At 42.5% G+C, this 18372-nt stretch overlaps 1 protein-coding gene across 1 annotated transcript in view; it reads left to right on the top strand.

The window, feature by feature from the left end:
• Window positions 1-18372, top strand: part of PLA2G4C (phospholipase A2 group IVC) — a 30596-nt gene that overhangs the window by 7785 nt on the left and 4439 nt on the right. The window contains 13 exon segments of the mRNA XM_052785833.1: window positions 1357-1397; window positions 2409-2525; window positions 3717-3859; window positions 5555-5753; window positions 6024-6141; window positions 7643-7783; window positions 8835-8888; window positions 12567-12632; window positions 14916-15038; window positions 15159-15287; window positions 15452-15514; window positions 17075-17170; window positions 18150-18304. Of these exon segments, the coding sequence (XP_052641793.1) occupies window positions 1386-1397; window positions 2409-2525; window positions 3717-3859; window positions 5555-5753; window positions 6024-6141; window positions 7643-7783; window positions 8835-8888; window positions 12567-12632; window positions 14916-15038; window positions 15159-15287; window positions 15452-15514; window positions 17075-17170; window positions 18150-18304 (1416 nt within the window). The 5' untranslated portion in view covers window positions 1357-1385.

Below are 18372 nucleotides of genomic sequence, written 5' to 3'. Positions count from 1 at the left end.
AAGATTGAAGGAATAGTAAAGATGAAGTAGACTTCCTCTTAGGGACAAGTTTTAGTACACACCAAGAAGGCACAAATTCACATAACCATTGACTCTGTTATCTAATTGTCCTTCCTATATCTCCATTTTGGTTACTTTTTCATTAAGTGCCTGAGCCCAAGAAAATTATTTTGTTCACATAGATTCATTGTGATATTTATGTTCCTTACATAATCAAAGGAGAGATACAAGCATGTTTTTATTTAAGATCTTGCAAAGGAAACTCACTTTATCTGAATTATGCATCTGTTGTTTTCCACTTATTATAGCTATTGAATATGCTGAGCACTGTGCTGGGCACTCAGGATTCCGTCTGCATAGGCGTTTTCTGAGAGTGTGGGCATAAACCAGGAGACACCTGCATAACTGTCTAGTGCTTTAGACTGTACAACTGGGAAGCAGTTAACCTGTGTCCTAAGCTCATCTCTAATGGTAGAAAGAGGAATTAGGTGGATGTTGTTTTACACTCCTGCCATCCCAGCAGTTGTCTGTGATCAATAGACTATGATATATACTGGTTGGCACAGGAGGTTTGTTGTTAAGGAGGGCCCATACTTGCAGTTCAGAAAATGAGTCATGATACCAAGAAGAAAATGAATATTGAAACATGGCCACCCTGAGACTAAACCTCTATTGGATAGCAGTAGTGGCCTTTTAAATTCTGTTGGAGACATTATGGACTGGGCAGGCACATAATGAATATTGCACTTAGCATTCAGCACTTCCAGGGAGCTAGAATATTGCCGGGTTTTTTATATAGACAAGCACACACCCGTAAGACTACTCTTTATCTGATTCTTGAGGTTAGGTTGTTAACAGCTGGGTGTTAGGCCAAAGGGATATTCAACCTGTATCAGGAAGCTTCCATTCTCCCCTTGGGAAGCAGGATGCTGGAAACCTAAAACAGCTTTTTCATATATGTTATCAAATCAGACTGAGTCAAGTAAGCAGTAACAGCCAATGGTAGTGTAACTGTTTAAGCTAATGATGGTCATTTGATTACCTTCGGTTATATACAATATTTATTAAATCTTTTGGCATCAAATGTCTCATATTCATATGCTAGCATTCTGTGGAAATTGCGGCAATATTGGCAATATTGACAAGGTGGAGCAGTCAAAGCCCTCAGGCTGTGAGTCATTAATCCTAGGTGATGACTAATGTGATGCAATATGATAATTACTCAGACCTTTTAAACACTTGTTTGTTGGTTTTTTTGGCTGACCCTGGAAGAGTGTAGTAGGAAAATAAATTCAACTCCTTTGCAGTTTGAAAGATACTCTGAGCTAAGAAATTGCTGCATTGCCTTTTCACTAGGTCTCCAGGAAGCACAGGCAGACATCTCAATGGCTACCGAGGTATGCTCTTTCTACCCTGGGTTTCCCCTCTATTTCCTAATCCCTATTCTGACTGCTTCATTGTCCACATTCTATGACACTTGTCTCATGATTGTTTTTTAAAATGGATGTTCTATGCATTTCATACTAATATTCCTCTACAAAGTATTTGTAAGGACTAATTTCCATTTTTTGAGACTTCCTCTCTAGATGATAGCTAAAGAGGATCCTCCAGGACATGAATCAGAACACGGGTAGGATTCATCTTACCTGACCTTAAACATCTGCATTATAGATTTCTACATATGAGCTAGTTGTGAATACATTTCATAGTGGAGTTAAACAGGCACCTCTGGGGTGTCTGAAATATGGTTTAGGAGTGGTACTCCAGAAGTGCTTCTTGCTCTCCACTGATGTTTAACAATGCTCAGGGGACTGCAGATTTCAGGCTGAAGTTGAATGATAAATGAGATGAATGCTGCCACAGGCATATACCTGATCTACAATACAAACCTAGGAAAGCTGTTTTTCTTCAGGCTGTGTGAACATTAGATCAAGTTAGACATTTGTTTTTAACTGAAAAATACACCATTGGCTCAAGGATATCAACTAGTGAATTTCACTGAATTTGATAAATCGCTTCAACAAGAAAAATATTTCAGATTTGCGGTTACTGTTGTGAAAAAATGCTAACAAGCAAAACAATGTTTCCTTTTAGAAAATGGACTATTTTGTTCAGTCAGGAGTTTTGAGGGCTTTTTTGATCTGGAAGAACTGAAATTTTTGTTTGTGTTCCTTCCTCTTCACTTTCTTTATGGGGTTCATAAATACTGCCTCTTTCATCCTGTATTTAAAATGTAATACAAAGATGGGCTCCCTGATCTTCTTTACGATGCTGTTAGGTATTGACCCAGAATGAACATTGGCTAGTCTGTAGAAAGCTGGGTCGTCTGTATGGATCCCATGTATTGATTTTCTTGCAGTGAGAAATGTTCTTACCCTGAATGTATGCCCCTTCCCTTTGTATGCCAGGACGACAATGAAGTCCGTCTGTCTCACAATCTCTCAGAAGGTGAGATAAAAGCCACTCAGAAGAGAAGAGAAAAAGTACTGATGTGTCTGAAAAACCTTGGGATTCATTGTGACCAGGTAAGCACTGACAGTCCTATTAAGGAAAGAAGGATAACAGTCCAGTGATGTGCATGGCACACAGAGTGCCACCTGAGGTGAGGTCCAGTCCCTAGGAAGCATCATCTGTCATCACAAGTTTTCCAGTGCAGGCTTTCTGTCCACTGCTGGGAAAAGGATTCAGGCTGGGAATTTCCAAGGAGAGAAAAGGGAGCAGGACACAGAATTTTCAGTGGAATTCCCGGCTGCAATTCTCATATCTATCAGCTAATTAATTAGTTAATCTACCTGCCCTTGCATATATTTATATACATGCATATTTTTATAAATCTGCAGATATGTGTATATATGAATACACCATGTGAAACAGACACAGACAGTTAACCACCTGAATGTGTTTGTATCCTAGTAAGCGTGCACACACACACACACATCTCTCTAATCACTCTGTGCATTCTTGTGCACACTTTCATCTCTACCTTTGAACCCTTTCATCCTCAGATGCATACCATCACATACAATGATACAGGAACACTGGCCCTATGGGTTTTCATATGTTCTGAACACAGGCATAGAGTATAACTCTGCACACATCTTTCTTTGACTCCATGCTCATTTTATCCTCATGGCGTGCATGGTGGGTTGACTCTGGCCAACAGCCAAACACCCACACAGCTGCTTGTTCACTCCCCCCTCCCATGGGACAGGGAGAAAATACTGTTCAGCAACAGTCAGAACATTGGTGTGTTATCAATACCTTTTTAGCCACAAATCCAAACCGCAGCACCATATGGGCTGCTGTGAAGGAAGTTGACTCTGTTCCAGCCAGATCCAGTACAACATGCTTCTTGAGAAATTTCCATGGTTGGCTGTAATAGTTCTACCTTGGTGACAAAAAGGGAATAGAGGTGACATCTAGAGAAACACAATGAGTACTGCTCAAGGTTTATTTATATTTTGAAGCTAAAGCACAGAAACATAGCCACAATAAATTTCAGTACCAGGAAGACAAGTGATAGCGCAATACAAAGAAGAACCCATTCTATGACTGTGATGTAAAGGAAAAAGAGAAATAGGGGGAAAGAGGCAGATTGTGGAATGTGTCCTAAAGCAAGGAAGCAGGCCAGGTGAGAATTACAATAGCCTTTATCCCTGTGTGTTTGCTAAGCCTTTGCTCTAAAAGAAATGTGTTTTCTGTCTTCCACTCCCCAGAATAATGTGCCTAATATCGTTGTTCTGGGATCAGGCGGGGGCCTGCGTGCCATGATAGCCCTGCTAGGAACCTTGGTTGAGCTGAAGAAACAGAATTTCTTGGATGCTGTCATGTATCTGTGTGGGGTGTCAGGATCCACTTGGTAGGTGCCTGTTTTCTGGTCTGATCATGAATGGTTTTCCTGCTCCATAGATTCAATAGCAATTTGACACTTTCATCACTGTTCAGAACTCTGTGTTGGACTCACAACAGATGAACCAAGTGGTGGGTGAGATATTTGCCTGTATAATGGTGGGAGGCACAGGGAATATTCGTGACGTCAACTACAGTCCAGCAAGACTGACCTTCGATCCCCAGAGAAGAACTTAGCGTCTCTCAATGGTGATTCAAATAAAAAGAGCTCACTTGGCCATTCAGTCTTACCTTCTGGAGGAGACAATTCTCCCTGTTCACAGGCCATGAGGAGCAGCCAGGAAAGCGTTGAAAACTTCTGCGTAGCATCCTACTCAGAAGCACAAGGGCTTCTTTAAATAGAGGCTGTGGTATATTTAAGAGAGGCCCATGCCACTAAGCTACATCTCTCAAGTGTATGGGAACGAGTCAGGTGCCTAAACGTAAATACCTAGCGCCATTTCAGGTACTTACTTGACGGCCCCCTACCAGTTTGGAAGAGCACTGGGTCTCCTGCATGTACTGCATCAAATCTATCAAATCTGTGGTGATGTCACTCATCCTTGTGGCAGGTTAAATGGCATTATATATGTATGATTATGGTCTTGAACTATTATACCTCATTTACTTTTTTAGTCTTATCTTCTACGCAATGAAAAGAAATGACATTCACGAACATGAGCCATTTTACCTTAAGGCCCGTGTGCAGCATGTGAATGACATGCTAGGATTGTTCGTTACAATGAAATGACTGTGAAGGGAGTCTAGCTTATAGGTCACATACAGACATCTGCCCTGCAACGATAGAACTCTGTCTGCGTCTAGCACTCCTAAATTTAGATATGTCAGTACGTGTATCTGTATGTGACATACACACCTCTCCTTCCATTTTACTTAAGGGGATAGGTTTATGTTCTCTAAAGGCAGACTTCCAGTGACAGTTCAGATGCCCTAGGAGGAAATCCCGTCTGGTTTTCAGCAGCTGGTTCAAGAGGACACAGGTGTTCCACAGACCTTATGTTATTGTCTGTCAAATGAGGGTGGAAGTCTTGAACACTTTAGGCTACCTCAACTGTCACTGTCTATGGTTAGGTACCATATATGGTGTCTGCAGTAATCCAGAACATCTCCTTCCCTGCACAGAGTCAAGACACATGCTGCTCTAGGTGGAGAAGGTAATGTTGTACACCTTAATTTATACCTGAACTAGGCTGTGGAGTTGGTCTTGCAACAGAGTGAGCCTTTACAACTCTGCAGGTAGTTAGCATGAGCTGAGAGCTGTAAGTTTAGTAGGGGATGATGTCACTCTGCAAGTGTACCAGCTTTATTGGTCCTAATAACAGACAAAAAAATGTCACAAGTCTCTAGTGCAAAATGATGACATGATTCTACATGTTTAAGTTTGTTCTGAGTTCTTTGATGGATTATCTGTGTCTTGGCAGATTTGACATCTTTCCCACTAAAGCTTTCTGCAAAACCTGTATTCCTGCAGCAATTTACCCTTAATATATGGCATGTAGCCAGCTGAAATCCAGCTTCAGGTCATCTAACTAATTAAATTACATTATCAGTATGCAGCTGGGAAGTAAGTGATCAGGGAATAATGACACCTTTCTATGATGCAAAGTGTCTTGCTAGAGATAGGACTTTTCTTTCTCTTTAAAAGGTGCATGTCCCTCCTGTATGGAGATGGGAAATGGTCAGAAAACTTGATGTACTTGGAAAAGGAACTGTGCAAAAACCTCAGTAATTTCTCCTGGCATATCATAAAGGCAATAAAATCCTTAGAGGAGTCATCAAAAGATGAACATTACTCACTCACAGACTTCTGGGCCTCCTGTCTTGTATACCAAATACTGCAGCAGGTAAGAAGCTAACTGCAAACCTCGGGAGTGTTTTGAAGATCTCAGAGTAATTGCAACTAAATTTGACCTTGGTGGGTGGGTTTTTTTGAGGAGTTGTATAAATCGAAGCAATATTTCAGAGCATGACATCTTATCTCTAGATATGGAAAGGTAGAAGCGGTTAATCCAACTCCTTGGTTAATCCAGTCTCCTAAGTGGGGGTGTCCTCCATGCTATAACAGAGGGGAGGGGCATTTTATGTTCCTTAAGAAGCCCTTACTTATCTTCCAGTTTGATGAGAATGAGCTGGCTGACCACAGGGAGGCCTCAGAGACTGGAATAAACCCTTACCCGATTTATGCAGCAGTGGATAAGGAAAAACTGAATGAAGAAGGTGGAACCTTTCCAGGTAAAATACGTGCTCCTAGTCTAACTGTATCTTAAATACCATGCATTATGTTCCTTTAATTTAATGCCAGGCATTAACTGTGCTGACATCCGATCACAGTTTGTCAGCCTATGTCTTTGTTTATAGATAATGGAGAAAAACAAGCACTTCCAGGGGCTGAATCACATTCTGTAAAAGTGGCCTTTGTGTTAGGATAAGGTGAGGCATTCCTACAATAGAATGGGCTGAACAGATTAAATAAAATGTCAATCAAACACATCTTCAAAATGTAGAAGCCTGAACTTAGGCATTTAGTGCCATCATAGATGTCCTGGCCTCCACCTGAGTATTCAGCAGGGTGCAGATCTCTTGTAAATGCTCTATAATACCTGCCAGCCCTATGTGGAGCTTCAAAATAACACAGTGCTTCTAAAATTGAACTAGGCAACTACATCCTTTTTCAGTAGTTAGGGAGAAGGCCTTCACATGGAGAAGTTTACTTTCAAACAACTACTTTTACCCTGTCCCACTAAACTGACTTTTCCCTCACTGCAATTTAAAACTCTGACTGTCTCCCCTATCCCTCTGTGCACAGAGGACAGATCATCTCCTTCCACTTAGCAACTGTAGGCTTTGATTTAAGGTGACGGGACTTGATTTATAAAGCACAAACTGCCCTGGAATTGTGATAATCCTGGAAGGCCTGAGTGAGAACTGGGAACTTCATTTTGGAAAGGAAATGTGATCAAGGAAGGGATTATGAACTGGAGAGTAGGTGGCTTTCTACTTTAGGCTGGTGGGTGCGGGATAATAGTCACAACCAACAAAAAGTTTCACCATTGCTACCAAATTTTATTTTCCATACCTGTTAAAATAATCGATGTCTCTCTGGAGCAGACAGACTTCATTTAGTTGTCCACACAGAGGCTTGTGATTCCATTTGAGATGCCTTACCACACTCTGCCTACTTCATCTACTTTTCTAAAAGACTATGAGTGTTATTTCAGTCCTGTGTCATAACTGTTGGCCTCATGCAGATGACTCAGTTCACCACAGGTCCCTAGGTACCATGGGTTCCGAGTTACATATCTGTGGGTACTTGAATCAAGCCCAGTCTCTTCCTCTTCGTTGACTCTGAAGAATTTTAGGGCAGGTTTAGGTTGTGTGAACAGGATTACTTTGTCGTCTATGCATAAGCATCTGGAGGCCCTTGAGACATCTAACACATCTGAGAGGTCTGCACAGAGCTGTACAATATGACACATGATCTGTGGGAAACCAAGACCTTTCTGGTGTGGCAGCTGGAGGCCAGGGTGGGAAGGACACCAAGAGCATATCAAAGAGCAGGTGGTAGCATGCTTACGACTTAGTTTGTTCCCCATATGCCGATTCATGCTTGTCAGCTAATATCAGGGGATTTTTAGAAAGGAAGAGAAAAACAGCCAAAATGCTACCTTGGGACAGTGAGGTCATCTATGCTTCCAATATATTGAGTGACAAAGCTGTTTTTGATTTTTCTCAGGGACCTGGTTTGAATTCACTCCACATGAGGTTGGATATACTGCCTTGGGTGCTTTTGTGAGTACCAAACACTTTGGAAGTGAATTTGAGAAGGGTAAGCTGAAGAAAAGGGGGAAGAAGAAACACATTTGTTACATGCAAGGTGAATATTCCTAATTCTGCTTTGTAGAAAAAAGATATGGTTAGCTATTCTGTATCTTTCTGTAAGTAACAGGAATACATCTATTATTGCATGCATGTATGAATGCATGCATAATAGTATACGAATTCTGGAGAGCAGTTTGTCTCACTTTGGACGTTCAAACTGGAACATCTGAATGCTTGTCTACACCCCACTGTCTACATTGACCAATTCTCTGTGGTTGTTATGGTTAGTTAGAGACCTACACTGTAGATTACTGAAGTTAATATAGTTATATTTCGTCCCAGCCTGGATGTCTAAATATTCTGTAATCCCAGCATGTTCACTTTACAGGGAGAGATGCTTCCCAAATTAGATACATCCTGCTGTGAGGACTGGTAACTCCTATTTTGCTGATTTGCTTCACTCTGTTTCAGTCCAGGTCCAAAGTTCTTTCATTCCCTACCTAAGCAGTATAGCTGCAAATCTCATCTCACTTGTCTGTGACACAACTAAATGTATCTAGTATCCTTAAACACATCTTGCATTTAATGACTTCATGTCCCCGTCTCCTCAAAACACACCCTTGGCATCATGGTGGGGGTGGGGGGTGTGGAAACAGGAGAGAAAAAAAAAGCACTCTAGCTCTTACTATTTAATTCACTCAGCAGGAAAAAAAAATAAGTAAATAAACACTACACATCCATGAAGACTACTTATGCCTTTAGGCTCATGTGTGAGCCTCACCCAGGGAAGTGCTTGACCAAGAGTTCTGATGTGTGAGAGTACCTGATGTTTTCCAGGGGACTCAGGCCTTAAGTAACTTAAAAAGCTGGTCCACAAAAATATGTAGACCCAGTAGGAGGAAGAGGGAGTAAATAACCTCAGGAGGTGTATAATCCTTTCAGTAGACAGTAAGGGAAGACTAGGCAAGGAGTTTTGATTTAGACATCTGTCTTACAGATTTTGAAAGTTAAGAGAAGTGTACTACTGAAAGGCAAACTTGGATTGAATTCTTAGTGAGACTGTTATGAAGCAATCACTTCAAGCATATTTTCTTTTTTTGTTTCAGGCTTATGGGGGAGTGCACTTGGAAGCATAGAAGAAATTCTAAAGTTTATACGAGGTACTACATTTTTTCTGTCAAATCAGTTGTTGTACCTGCTGAAATTGAGCGCACACTTCACATTACCCTCAAGTAATCCCTGCGGTCCTCTAGTTCCAAACAGATATACAGCTATGCCTTACAGAAGCTCTACTGGTACTCTAATCGTCCTTCTTCCAGCATTCAAGAGAATGCCAAGAAAGTTTGCTGATGGTGGTTTGAAATACATTTATGGAGAGTGGCAGGAATGAAAGAAGATTCTGTGATGAAAGATTGAAATACTCATCAGTTAGTTTAAAGAACAGGGTTAAGATAAAACATGAGAATCATTCAGCCTAGTGTATATTTCCCCATGTGAACTCTTCTGAGAACACAACTAGCAGTGGCAGGCTACAGATGCAGCAGTTTGCACAGCAACTCACACAGAAGGGGGCCAGCAGCTCTGCTGAGGACAGCATCCACTCCCTCAGCAATTACAGTTCCACATTACAGGGTATGGTCTCCAGCAGCTGTTGGAGTAATGTTCCCTCTAATGTCAGAGGCATCCATCAAAATGGAGCTACAAAAGAAGGCTGCAGCTCTGCAGGTCTCAAGCTGCAGGGAGTGCCTGTGGCCTCTTGCTGAGGCTGGGGAAGCAGAAAGTGGTCTTGCAGCTTGCAGAATTGTGCTTGTTGAGGATCTGTGTCTTAAAGTAAAGGATCTGTAGGAGGAGGTCAGCAGACTTCACAGCATCTGAGATGATAAGGCAGAGATTGTCCAGATCTTATCCAAGACTGTGCAGCTTGAAGAGCCAAAATTCCAACTGTATCAAAGGAGAAGTGCTCTGTGCATATCAGAGGGAAGTGGACACTGTCACGATGGCAAAAGCTGGAAGCTGGTGACTTCTGACACCAGGAGGAAGGCTCCTGCTCCACCTGAAGATTTCCAATTATGGAATACATTTAGTATGCTCAGGAAAGACGAGAGACTGCAAGCATGAGGGACTGAGAGCTGTGTCAAATGAAGCATGAGAGCCAGAGGAGCCTGACCACCAATAGAAGGAAGTGATGAATTATAGGAGTGAGAGGCTCCATGCTGCAGTGGACAGACAGCCCCCATCTGCAGATCTGGTTTCTTGTCTAGGGGGGCTTGGATGTGGGAGACCTTGTGGAGAGATAGCTGTTGCTTGTGTGGCCCTCAGGTTATCACCCCTCACTGCTCCTCCATGTGGGCACCAAGGATACTGCCAAGTGAGACCTGAAGTGTCAAGCATGGCTACATTTGGTGAGGGATGTGAAGGGCAACAAGAAGGGCTTCCATAGGTACATGAGCAGCAAAAGGAAGACTAGGTAAAATGTGGTCCTGTTGCTGAATGGAGCAGGAGTCCTGGTGACAAGGGACATGGGAAAGGCTGAGGTACTCACTGCCACCTTTGCCTCACTCTTTACTGTTTCGACTGGCCTTCAGGAACCCCTGGTCCCTGATACCAGTGGGGAAGTCTGGAGCAAGGAATTTTCTTATCCTTGGGAACATGTAAACAAATTGCATCAGAGCAAGGAGCATGCAAACATATTGGACATATGCAAGTCCATGAGACCTGATGGGGTATGCCCATAATTGCTGGTGGAGCTGGCTGATGTCATTGGAAGGCCACTCTCAATCATTTTTGAAAGGTCATGGCAATAGAGGGAGGTTTCTGATGACTGGAAGAAAGATGCCATTCCTGTCTTCAGAAAGAGCAGGAAGGAGAATCTGGGAAGTCTCAGGTCAGCCACCCACACCTCAGTCCCTGGGAAGGTGATTGAGCAAATCCTCCCGGAGGACCTTTCCAAACACATTAAAGATAAGAATTGAGTGAGGACTAGTCGGCATGGATTTATGAAGGGCAAATCATGCTTAGCCCACATGAAAGCCTTCTACGATGAGATGACCGTCTTGGTAGATGAACAGAGAGCAGCAGATGCTGTTTACTGTCCTCTTAGTAAGGTTTTTGACACTGTCTGCCATCACATCCTCATGGACAAACTGAGGAATTATGGTCTAAGTGGACAGTGGGGTGGATTAAAAACTGCCTGAACTTGTGGTCCCACAGAATTGTGTTCAGTGCCATGAAGTTCAGTTGGAGGCCAGGCACCAGTGGTGTATTACAGGACTGAATTCTAGGTCTGATGCTTTTGTCCTCATCATTAACGACTCAGATGATGGGATAAAGTGCACCCTCAGCAAGTTTGCAGATAATACGGAACTGGGAGGACTGGTTGGTAATCCAGGGGAGTCTTGACAGGTTGGAGAAATGGACCAACAGGAACCTCATGAAGTTCAACAAAGGGAAATGCAAAGTCCTGCACATCAAGAAGAATAACCCCAGGCACCAGGACAGGCTGGGCACTGGCCAGCTGGAAAGCAGCTTTTCAGTCAAGACCTGGGTGTTCTGGTGAACACCAAGTTGAATGCAAGCCGGCAGTGCTCCTTTGTGGCAAAGAAGGCTAATGGTATCCTGGGCTGCATTAGGAAGAGCACCACCAGCAGTTCAAGGGAAGTGATCCTTCCCTTTTACTCAGCACTGGTGATGCCACACCTGGAGTACTGTGCATGGTTCTGGGTTCCCCAGTATGAGAAAGATGTGGACATACTTGAGGGAGTCCAGGAAGGGGCCACAAAGATGATTCAGGGATTGGAGCATCTTTCATATGAGGAGAGACTAATAGAGCTGCAGAAGAGAAGGCTCAGAGGGATCCTGTCAATTTGTATAAATACCTGATGTGAGATTCAGAGAAGATGGCATCAGACTCTTCTCAGTAATATCTACTGAAAGGACAAGAGGCAATGAACATAAATTCAAATACAAGAAATTCAATTTAAACATAAGAAAAAACATTTTTACTGTGAGGATGGTTGAACACTGGAACAGGTTTCCCAAAGAGACTGTGGAGTCTGCATTCTTGGAACAATTTGAAAACCCAGCTGGATATGGACCTGAGCAGTTTGCTGTATCTGACCCTGCTTTGAGCAGAGGAGGTGGACTAGGTGATGTCCAGAAGTCCCTTCCAACCTCAGCTGAATTTCTCTGAAAACAACCAAAATAAACCACTGCTTCTTGCACATCATTTTAGACATTTACATCATTGTTACGAATAGTTGAGTTACTCACCTTAAGGTGTCGTCGTGAGTGAGAAAGAAGAACTTCACAGGTGCTCTTCACAGATACATTTAGGTACCCGCATAAAGATGCAATGAAACTTTGACTAGAAATGCCTCTCCATTGAGTATAAATCTATGGCAGCATGAGCATGGACTGTAGAAGTCCAATTTTGGTCGGGTAAACCTCTGCCAGTACCACAGGGGAAAGTGTAAATATCATGTCAGTGAATGTGGACTGATCTTCACATCAGATTCTTTGTGATGTGGAAGCATCAGAGATGATATCTTAAACTCTGAGGTAGGAGGGAGTTGGCGGAATAATAGAGGTGACTGAGATGCCATCAGGTATCTCAGGCATCAAACACAGAGCTATGAGTGATGAACAGAACCAGCAGGAGATTAGTACTCTTCTGGAGTGTCAGCCACAAGGCAGGTGAGATCCTCCAAGGAATCTGAAATAACACTATACATCTATGTTTAGGTGCATGACTAGCTTTCCTGATGTCTTTCACTGGCACACAATGACTATTTTATTGCAAAGGGTATTCTTATTTTAATTATCCTTTTATTTCTTCCAAGACAGTCTTGCCTTGTTCCCACAAAGAAGAGTTTACTCACATGAAGGTATGTTCTCATACAGACTTGGTGGGTTATTGTGTTTCTTAGGTTTTTTTAATTATTTTTTTTAAATTTAGCATTCTTTTCTGCTTGCCCCATGTTTTCCTTAGGGGACTGACAGGAGTGTCGGCCAGGCACACAGAAATCCAGGCCTCCTTGTCTCTCATACGTAACAATTTGTGAGATGTTGAACATGTAACTGAAATAACCCCCCTGACATTTGGAGGGATTCACTTGTGTCAGATGCGCTTTACTACTGGGCTTCTGGAAGGTGGTGTTACCGTACTCTTGTGTAGCTGCTGTGGCCAGGGAATACAAGCGAAGCCTGCACCATGCAGATTCAAGGCTCACACTCACATTCAGGTCCAAACTTCCTGCCTGTCCACACTGCCTGTGAGCTAGCGCTGGCTCTAGATTGCAATATGCCAGCTGATCTTTCCACCTGGGAAACTCAGGGACAGCAGGGTTGGCAGAGAGGGTAAAAGAGCACATCTGGCTCACTCTCGTGTCTGCTGCTACAGGCAGTCTGTACACCAGTGTCTGTGGCCCTTTTGGTGTGAGAACTTCAACCTAAAATTTAGACACAAAATTCCAGAACAGGAATGGCTCAGCTCCAGTTCCTGAAATAAGTGCAAGTCAGCACTTACGTTCTTCCAAACATAAATTTAGCAGAAGATAAATTATAGACTTCAAGAAAAAGAAAGTGAATTATAATATGATACCTTTCATGGAGCTGTTATTCTGTTCTCTTTCTCCTTTTGTAAAATGCAAATTTCCCACAGAATTTTTTTGTTTTGTTATTTTTTTTGGTTTTCTTCCATACTGACATGTATGTACAGGCACACACACAGAGCATAAAATACCAGATAATGTGTTGTTTCATGTTGGTGACTAGCTAGTGACCAGCAATAGGACATGAGGAAATGAAATGAAGCTGTGTCAGGGGAAGTTCAGATTGGACATTAAGAAAAGGTTCTTCACTAGAGGGTGGTCGGTCAGTGGAACAGGCTCTGCAGAAAAGTGGTCGCTGCACCAAGCCTGTCAGAGTTGAAGGAGTGTCTGGACAACACTCTTAGTCATATGGTTTAGTTTTAGGTAGTCCTGCAAGGAGCAGGAGGTTGGACTTGATGATCCTTATGGGTCCCTTCCAACTTGAGATATTCCATGATTCTATGATTCTGTGAAATGTTCACATGGAAAATTTAGAATTTAAGGACTGTGAAATACAAAATGCATTCTGTCCTAGTTTCAGCTGGGATAGAGTTAACTGTCTTCCTAGTAGCTGGTACAGTGCTATGTTTTGAGTTCAGTATGCAAAGAATGTTGATAACTGATGTTTTCAGTTGTTGCAAAACAGTGTTTAGACTAAAGTCAAGGATTTTTCAGCTTCTCATGCCCAGCCAGCAAGAAAGCTGGAGGGGCACAAGAAGTTGGCACAGGACACAGCCAGGGCACCTGACCCAAACTGGCCAACGGGGTATTCCATACCATGGGACGTCCCATCTAGTATAGGAACTGGGAAGTGGGGGCGGGGAATTGCTGCTCGGGGACTAGCTGGGTGTCGGTCGGTGGGTGGTAAGCAATTGCACTGCGCATCATTTGTACATTCCTTTTATTATTACTGTTGTCATTTTATTAGTGTTATCATTATCATTACTAGCTGCTTCTTTTCTGTTCTATTAAACCGTTCTTATCTCAACCCACGAGTTTTACTTCTTTTCCCGATTTTCTCCCCCATCTCACTGGGGGGGGGGGGGGGGGAGTGAGTGGCTGCGTGGTGCTTAGTTGCTGGCTGGGGTTAAACCATGACACATTCCCACAGTATTCTTGGTAATACTGGAAGAAAGCACACCAGGCTTCACTCAAATCATCATTATATTTCTTATTCCTTTATGTATGTATGTATTTAAAAATTCAAAATGGGAGTGAAGTATTTGAAGCATATTAGAAAATTCCCATTTACTCCAAACTATATTTGTGCTCCTCCTCCTGCTACTTTGTTTCATGGAACTCTTCTTCCAAGATGAACACAAAGGCCATCTCAATCCTGGTATGGTTGTGCAGCTGCCCAGATGTGAATTCTCAGGGTTAGGTGTTTTTACTGTCAACAGAGAGAAATACTCACTTTGGCACATGGTTCCTCTCACCAGCTTAAACTTCTTTAGCATAAGAGGAATGAGGTTAGTCTCTCTACAGATTCCATTGAATGCAGGGACTACATATTCACTAATTCATGTGTCAGTTACTGGCTAATCAGATGTTCGGAAAGATAAATTCAGTAAGATGTAACTTTCATCTTATCTTTCTTAGTGAGCAGTTTACGTATCTTCACCGTTTATGAGGCTGCTCTTCTTCTACTAGACCTTCAGTTGTGTGCTGTAAGTGGGAGCGATCCTACAGAAGTCTTCAGGAAATTGTTGAATATATGGTCAGGCAAGTGAATGATGCTAAGATTTCCAAGCACTTGTGTTCTCAGGAATCTGGTTTTACAAATGGCGATTCCTTTGTTGTGCATTCTCATATTTTCATTTTCTTCTTTTCTCTCTTTCTAAGAAGACAAGGAAAAAAGTGCATCCTACCAACTGTGCATTGAAATGCATAATACTTGGGCAATGAAAAACAAGGAGGAAAGAATGGAAAGCTGTGCTGAACTGGCCAAAGAGATAGAAAAGGAATTTGGAGGCAAGTACTGTACATTAATGCTTATCATAAGGATGATGCCCTCTCCATCCCAGGTAGAAATGCCCACCTGCATTTGTAGTAAAAAGTTGCCCTGTAGGTTGCCATGTATCTGTTTCTTTAACGTGACTGGTTTTTGTGCTTTTTTTCCTCTTGGCCTTCCGCAGCGTTTCTTGGAGAAGAAGGTACTCTAGAAGGAGTGTTACTACCATACCGTGAAATCCTCCTAGGCAAGTTTATCTCATTTTTAGTATCTTTTATTACTCTTTGTATTGTATGTGCTTTGAAAAATTCCAGCTTTGGAGTTTTGTGCACTTGAATTCCAGTGTAAATCTTGGGTGCAGCCACTGTAGGAAGATCTGGTGAAAACCATATTGCAGAATACTTGCCAGTGATATTCTCATCCAGGGACTAGTTTCCAGTATTCACAAAGCTTTCGGGTCTCATGAAAGCATTTAGAATCTACCTACCTAAGTAAATAGAATAAGAGGCCTAATCCTGAACAGTCACCGTTTCTCACCTATCTTTGCTCCTGACTGAGCTTGTGCTGTCAGCAAGATCTCTCAGACATCCCAAACTGATGAAGTATAAGATCTTGGCAACTGAGTAGATAGCTGTTGGACCCCTAGGGTGCCCTGATCTCAAGCGTCATTTGGAACTTCCATCACTAGAGAAATTTTGAAATAAAAAGTCATGAACCAAGACATCCTAAAGCAAAACTGGGTTTTCATTAACAGGCAACTCCGTTCTTCCTGTGGGGTTTTTTTTTTTGGCAGCTGATCAGCATTTCTGCCCCTTTACCTAAACTGAAGCTTGTTTAGAACAAACTGGACTCGTTTAGCCTATATCTGCAATATTTAATAGACTCGGTTGTGGGTGAAATGAGGATTGTTTGGATTTGCATCAAAGAGAGCAGGAAGAGGTCTAAGCAAGACACGAATAAGTTGCAGAGTAAAATTTCACACTGAAATTCCTCAAATACTTTCGCACTGTTTAGCTGGTACATTACCTGTTTAGATCCAGGGCTCTGCTAGTTCCATCAGCCACAGTGTATGGGCAGTTTTTGGTCAGTTCCTTCTGGAGTGAACTGACTGGTACTCCGAGATTAAATCTGGACATTGCAGATGGGTCTTTTTTCTCTCCAATGCCTGTTGCAAGGAGTGTGTTCACAGGTAAGGCCTGCATTGTCTGTGTCTGCACAATACAGTTCTCCAAGCTCTTTCACTGGGCTGATCTTCTCACGTTCTCTCACATGATCTCTTGATGCCCTCATGGCTCTCCACTAATATCCCCCACCTCGTACAGGTCATTCTACTGGGCTGTAGCATGGCGCTCGCTTTATTCAGGGTACTTTCAGCTGGAAAGAAGATGAAGAAGAATAACAATCCCTCTGAACCACAAGAATGCTGTAAGAGGCCCAGAAAAGATCAGGCCTCACTCTTGTACCGCACTGGGGTAACCAGTCCGCTCCAGAGCCTGCAAGCCTCAAGCACAGCGAATGTGCCAGCTGGCGTAGGGCCCAAGGCCTGTATAGTTTGTGCCTTGAGTGGCTTATTCAAATCTGTTTCAGCTGTACTAAGATTCCATTGCTTAATGTTAATTATTTGAACTAGTGCAAAGCATAGTTCTTCCTCTTCTGAAGCACTGAGGCCTTGGCCCTCAGGCTGTCTATACACTATCTGCACATATGTTCTTCTAACACCACACATCTCCCCCAGATTTTGTTGCACCTGTTGAAAAGTGAAGTTCTCTAGATTCAATTATGTTCTGAATTTATTTTCTCTTCCCAGGCTCAGTGCGGGATGTCAGTAAGATGGTGTTGAAAACAATCCGATGTGCATTGACCTGGAAATGGGGAACGACAAATAACTTCCTTTACAACTGCCGTAAGAAAATCCAATGAAATCATGATTTTTTTATATTCAGAAAATACAGAGTGGCTATGCTATCCAGCTAGATCTATGGGATGCATGGGGTTTAGCAGAGCTTTTATGCTGTGTTTGTGTGATGTTAAACCAAGAATACTGTCTTTGCCATTTACCATCTTAAAATGGTGAGTTAGATAGCTTTCATTTCCAGGATCCACCCTCTCTTAACATCATCCCATTATAGGCAGCAAATAAACTAGTCATAAACAGAATTATTTCACACTACGGGAGTCCAGATCTGCAACATCATTGCAGGTATATAAGCTCACTTCTGTCACGTGAATACGGGCATCTAATGTCCCACAAACTGTCCTGCGTACAAGGGACAACAGCATTAAGTTGGAAGACCTATAGGACCCCTGTGCCCTTTTGGAGGAGAACCTGGAGGACACAAGAAGTAAACTAAGGAGTTGGAACTTGACAGCTAAGTTTATGAAATTGAGTTATGCTCCTGATGCATGAGCAGTAACATTGGTCTCTAGATTCCATTGCCTGCACCAGCTGGATGTTCACTTACAATAACGGAAGCTTTGGCACCTAGCGCATAAGTAGAAACCTGCATTTAGACAACTGCAGTTAGGTGTCATGATATCTAGCTGGCTCATGCATTCATTCTCCTCTCAAAGATCTTCTAATCTTAAAACTATGGGTGCATAGTCCTAGGGGTGTGATTTCTTGACCTTCAAAAAGCCCATTGGGAATTCTGGTCTGCAGCTGACCTTAGCCAGAGAGAGGTAGGTCAGAGGAATGTGGATTCCTCTTGTCAGAATACAGCTGGACATCTGGTTGGGCAGGAGAGGCAAGGAAAGGTAGATTTCAGTACATTTTTGGGGTGCATCATCAGTGAAGACCAATGTACTCTTTTGGGGCTGGTCATGTATATATTTATTCATACATGTCTTTATGAGATCTCATTGCTTTTTTTTCATTTGATTAGCTAACTTTCAGTCCTCTTACCTGGTCAAAACCAAACTCATCTCTTTGATTGATGCTGGCCTGGCAATAAATTCTGCCTATCCTCTGGTCCTTCGAGCAGAGCGGCGAACAGATCTGATAATTTCCTTTGATTTCAGCTCTGGAGATCCTTTTGAGGTACATATGTGGCTATGGCTTTGGAGACCCTCCTTTGGGGTCATTGGGTTGGGGATTGTGGAAATGCA

Source organism: Harpia harpyja, chromosome 4, assembly GCF_026419915.1.
Source record: "Harpia harpyja isolate bHarHar1 chromosome 4, bHarHar1 primary haplotype, whole genome shotgun sequence".
Classification (NCBI taxonomy): Eukaryota; Metazoa; Chordata; class Aves; order Accipitriformes; family Accipitridae; genus Harpia; species Harpia harpyja.
The sequence above is the reverse complement of the archived record's forward strand: the minus strand, read 5'-3'. Positions and strand labels throughout refer to the sequence as shown.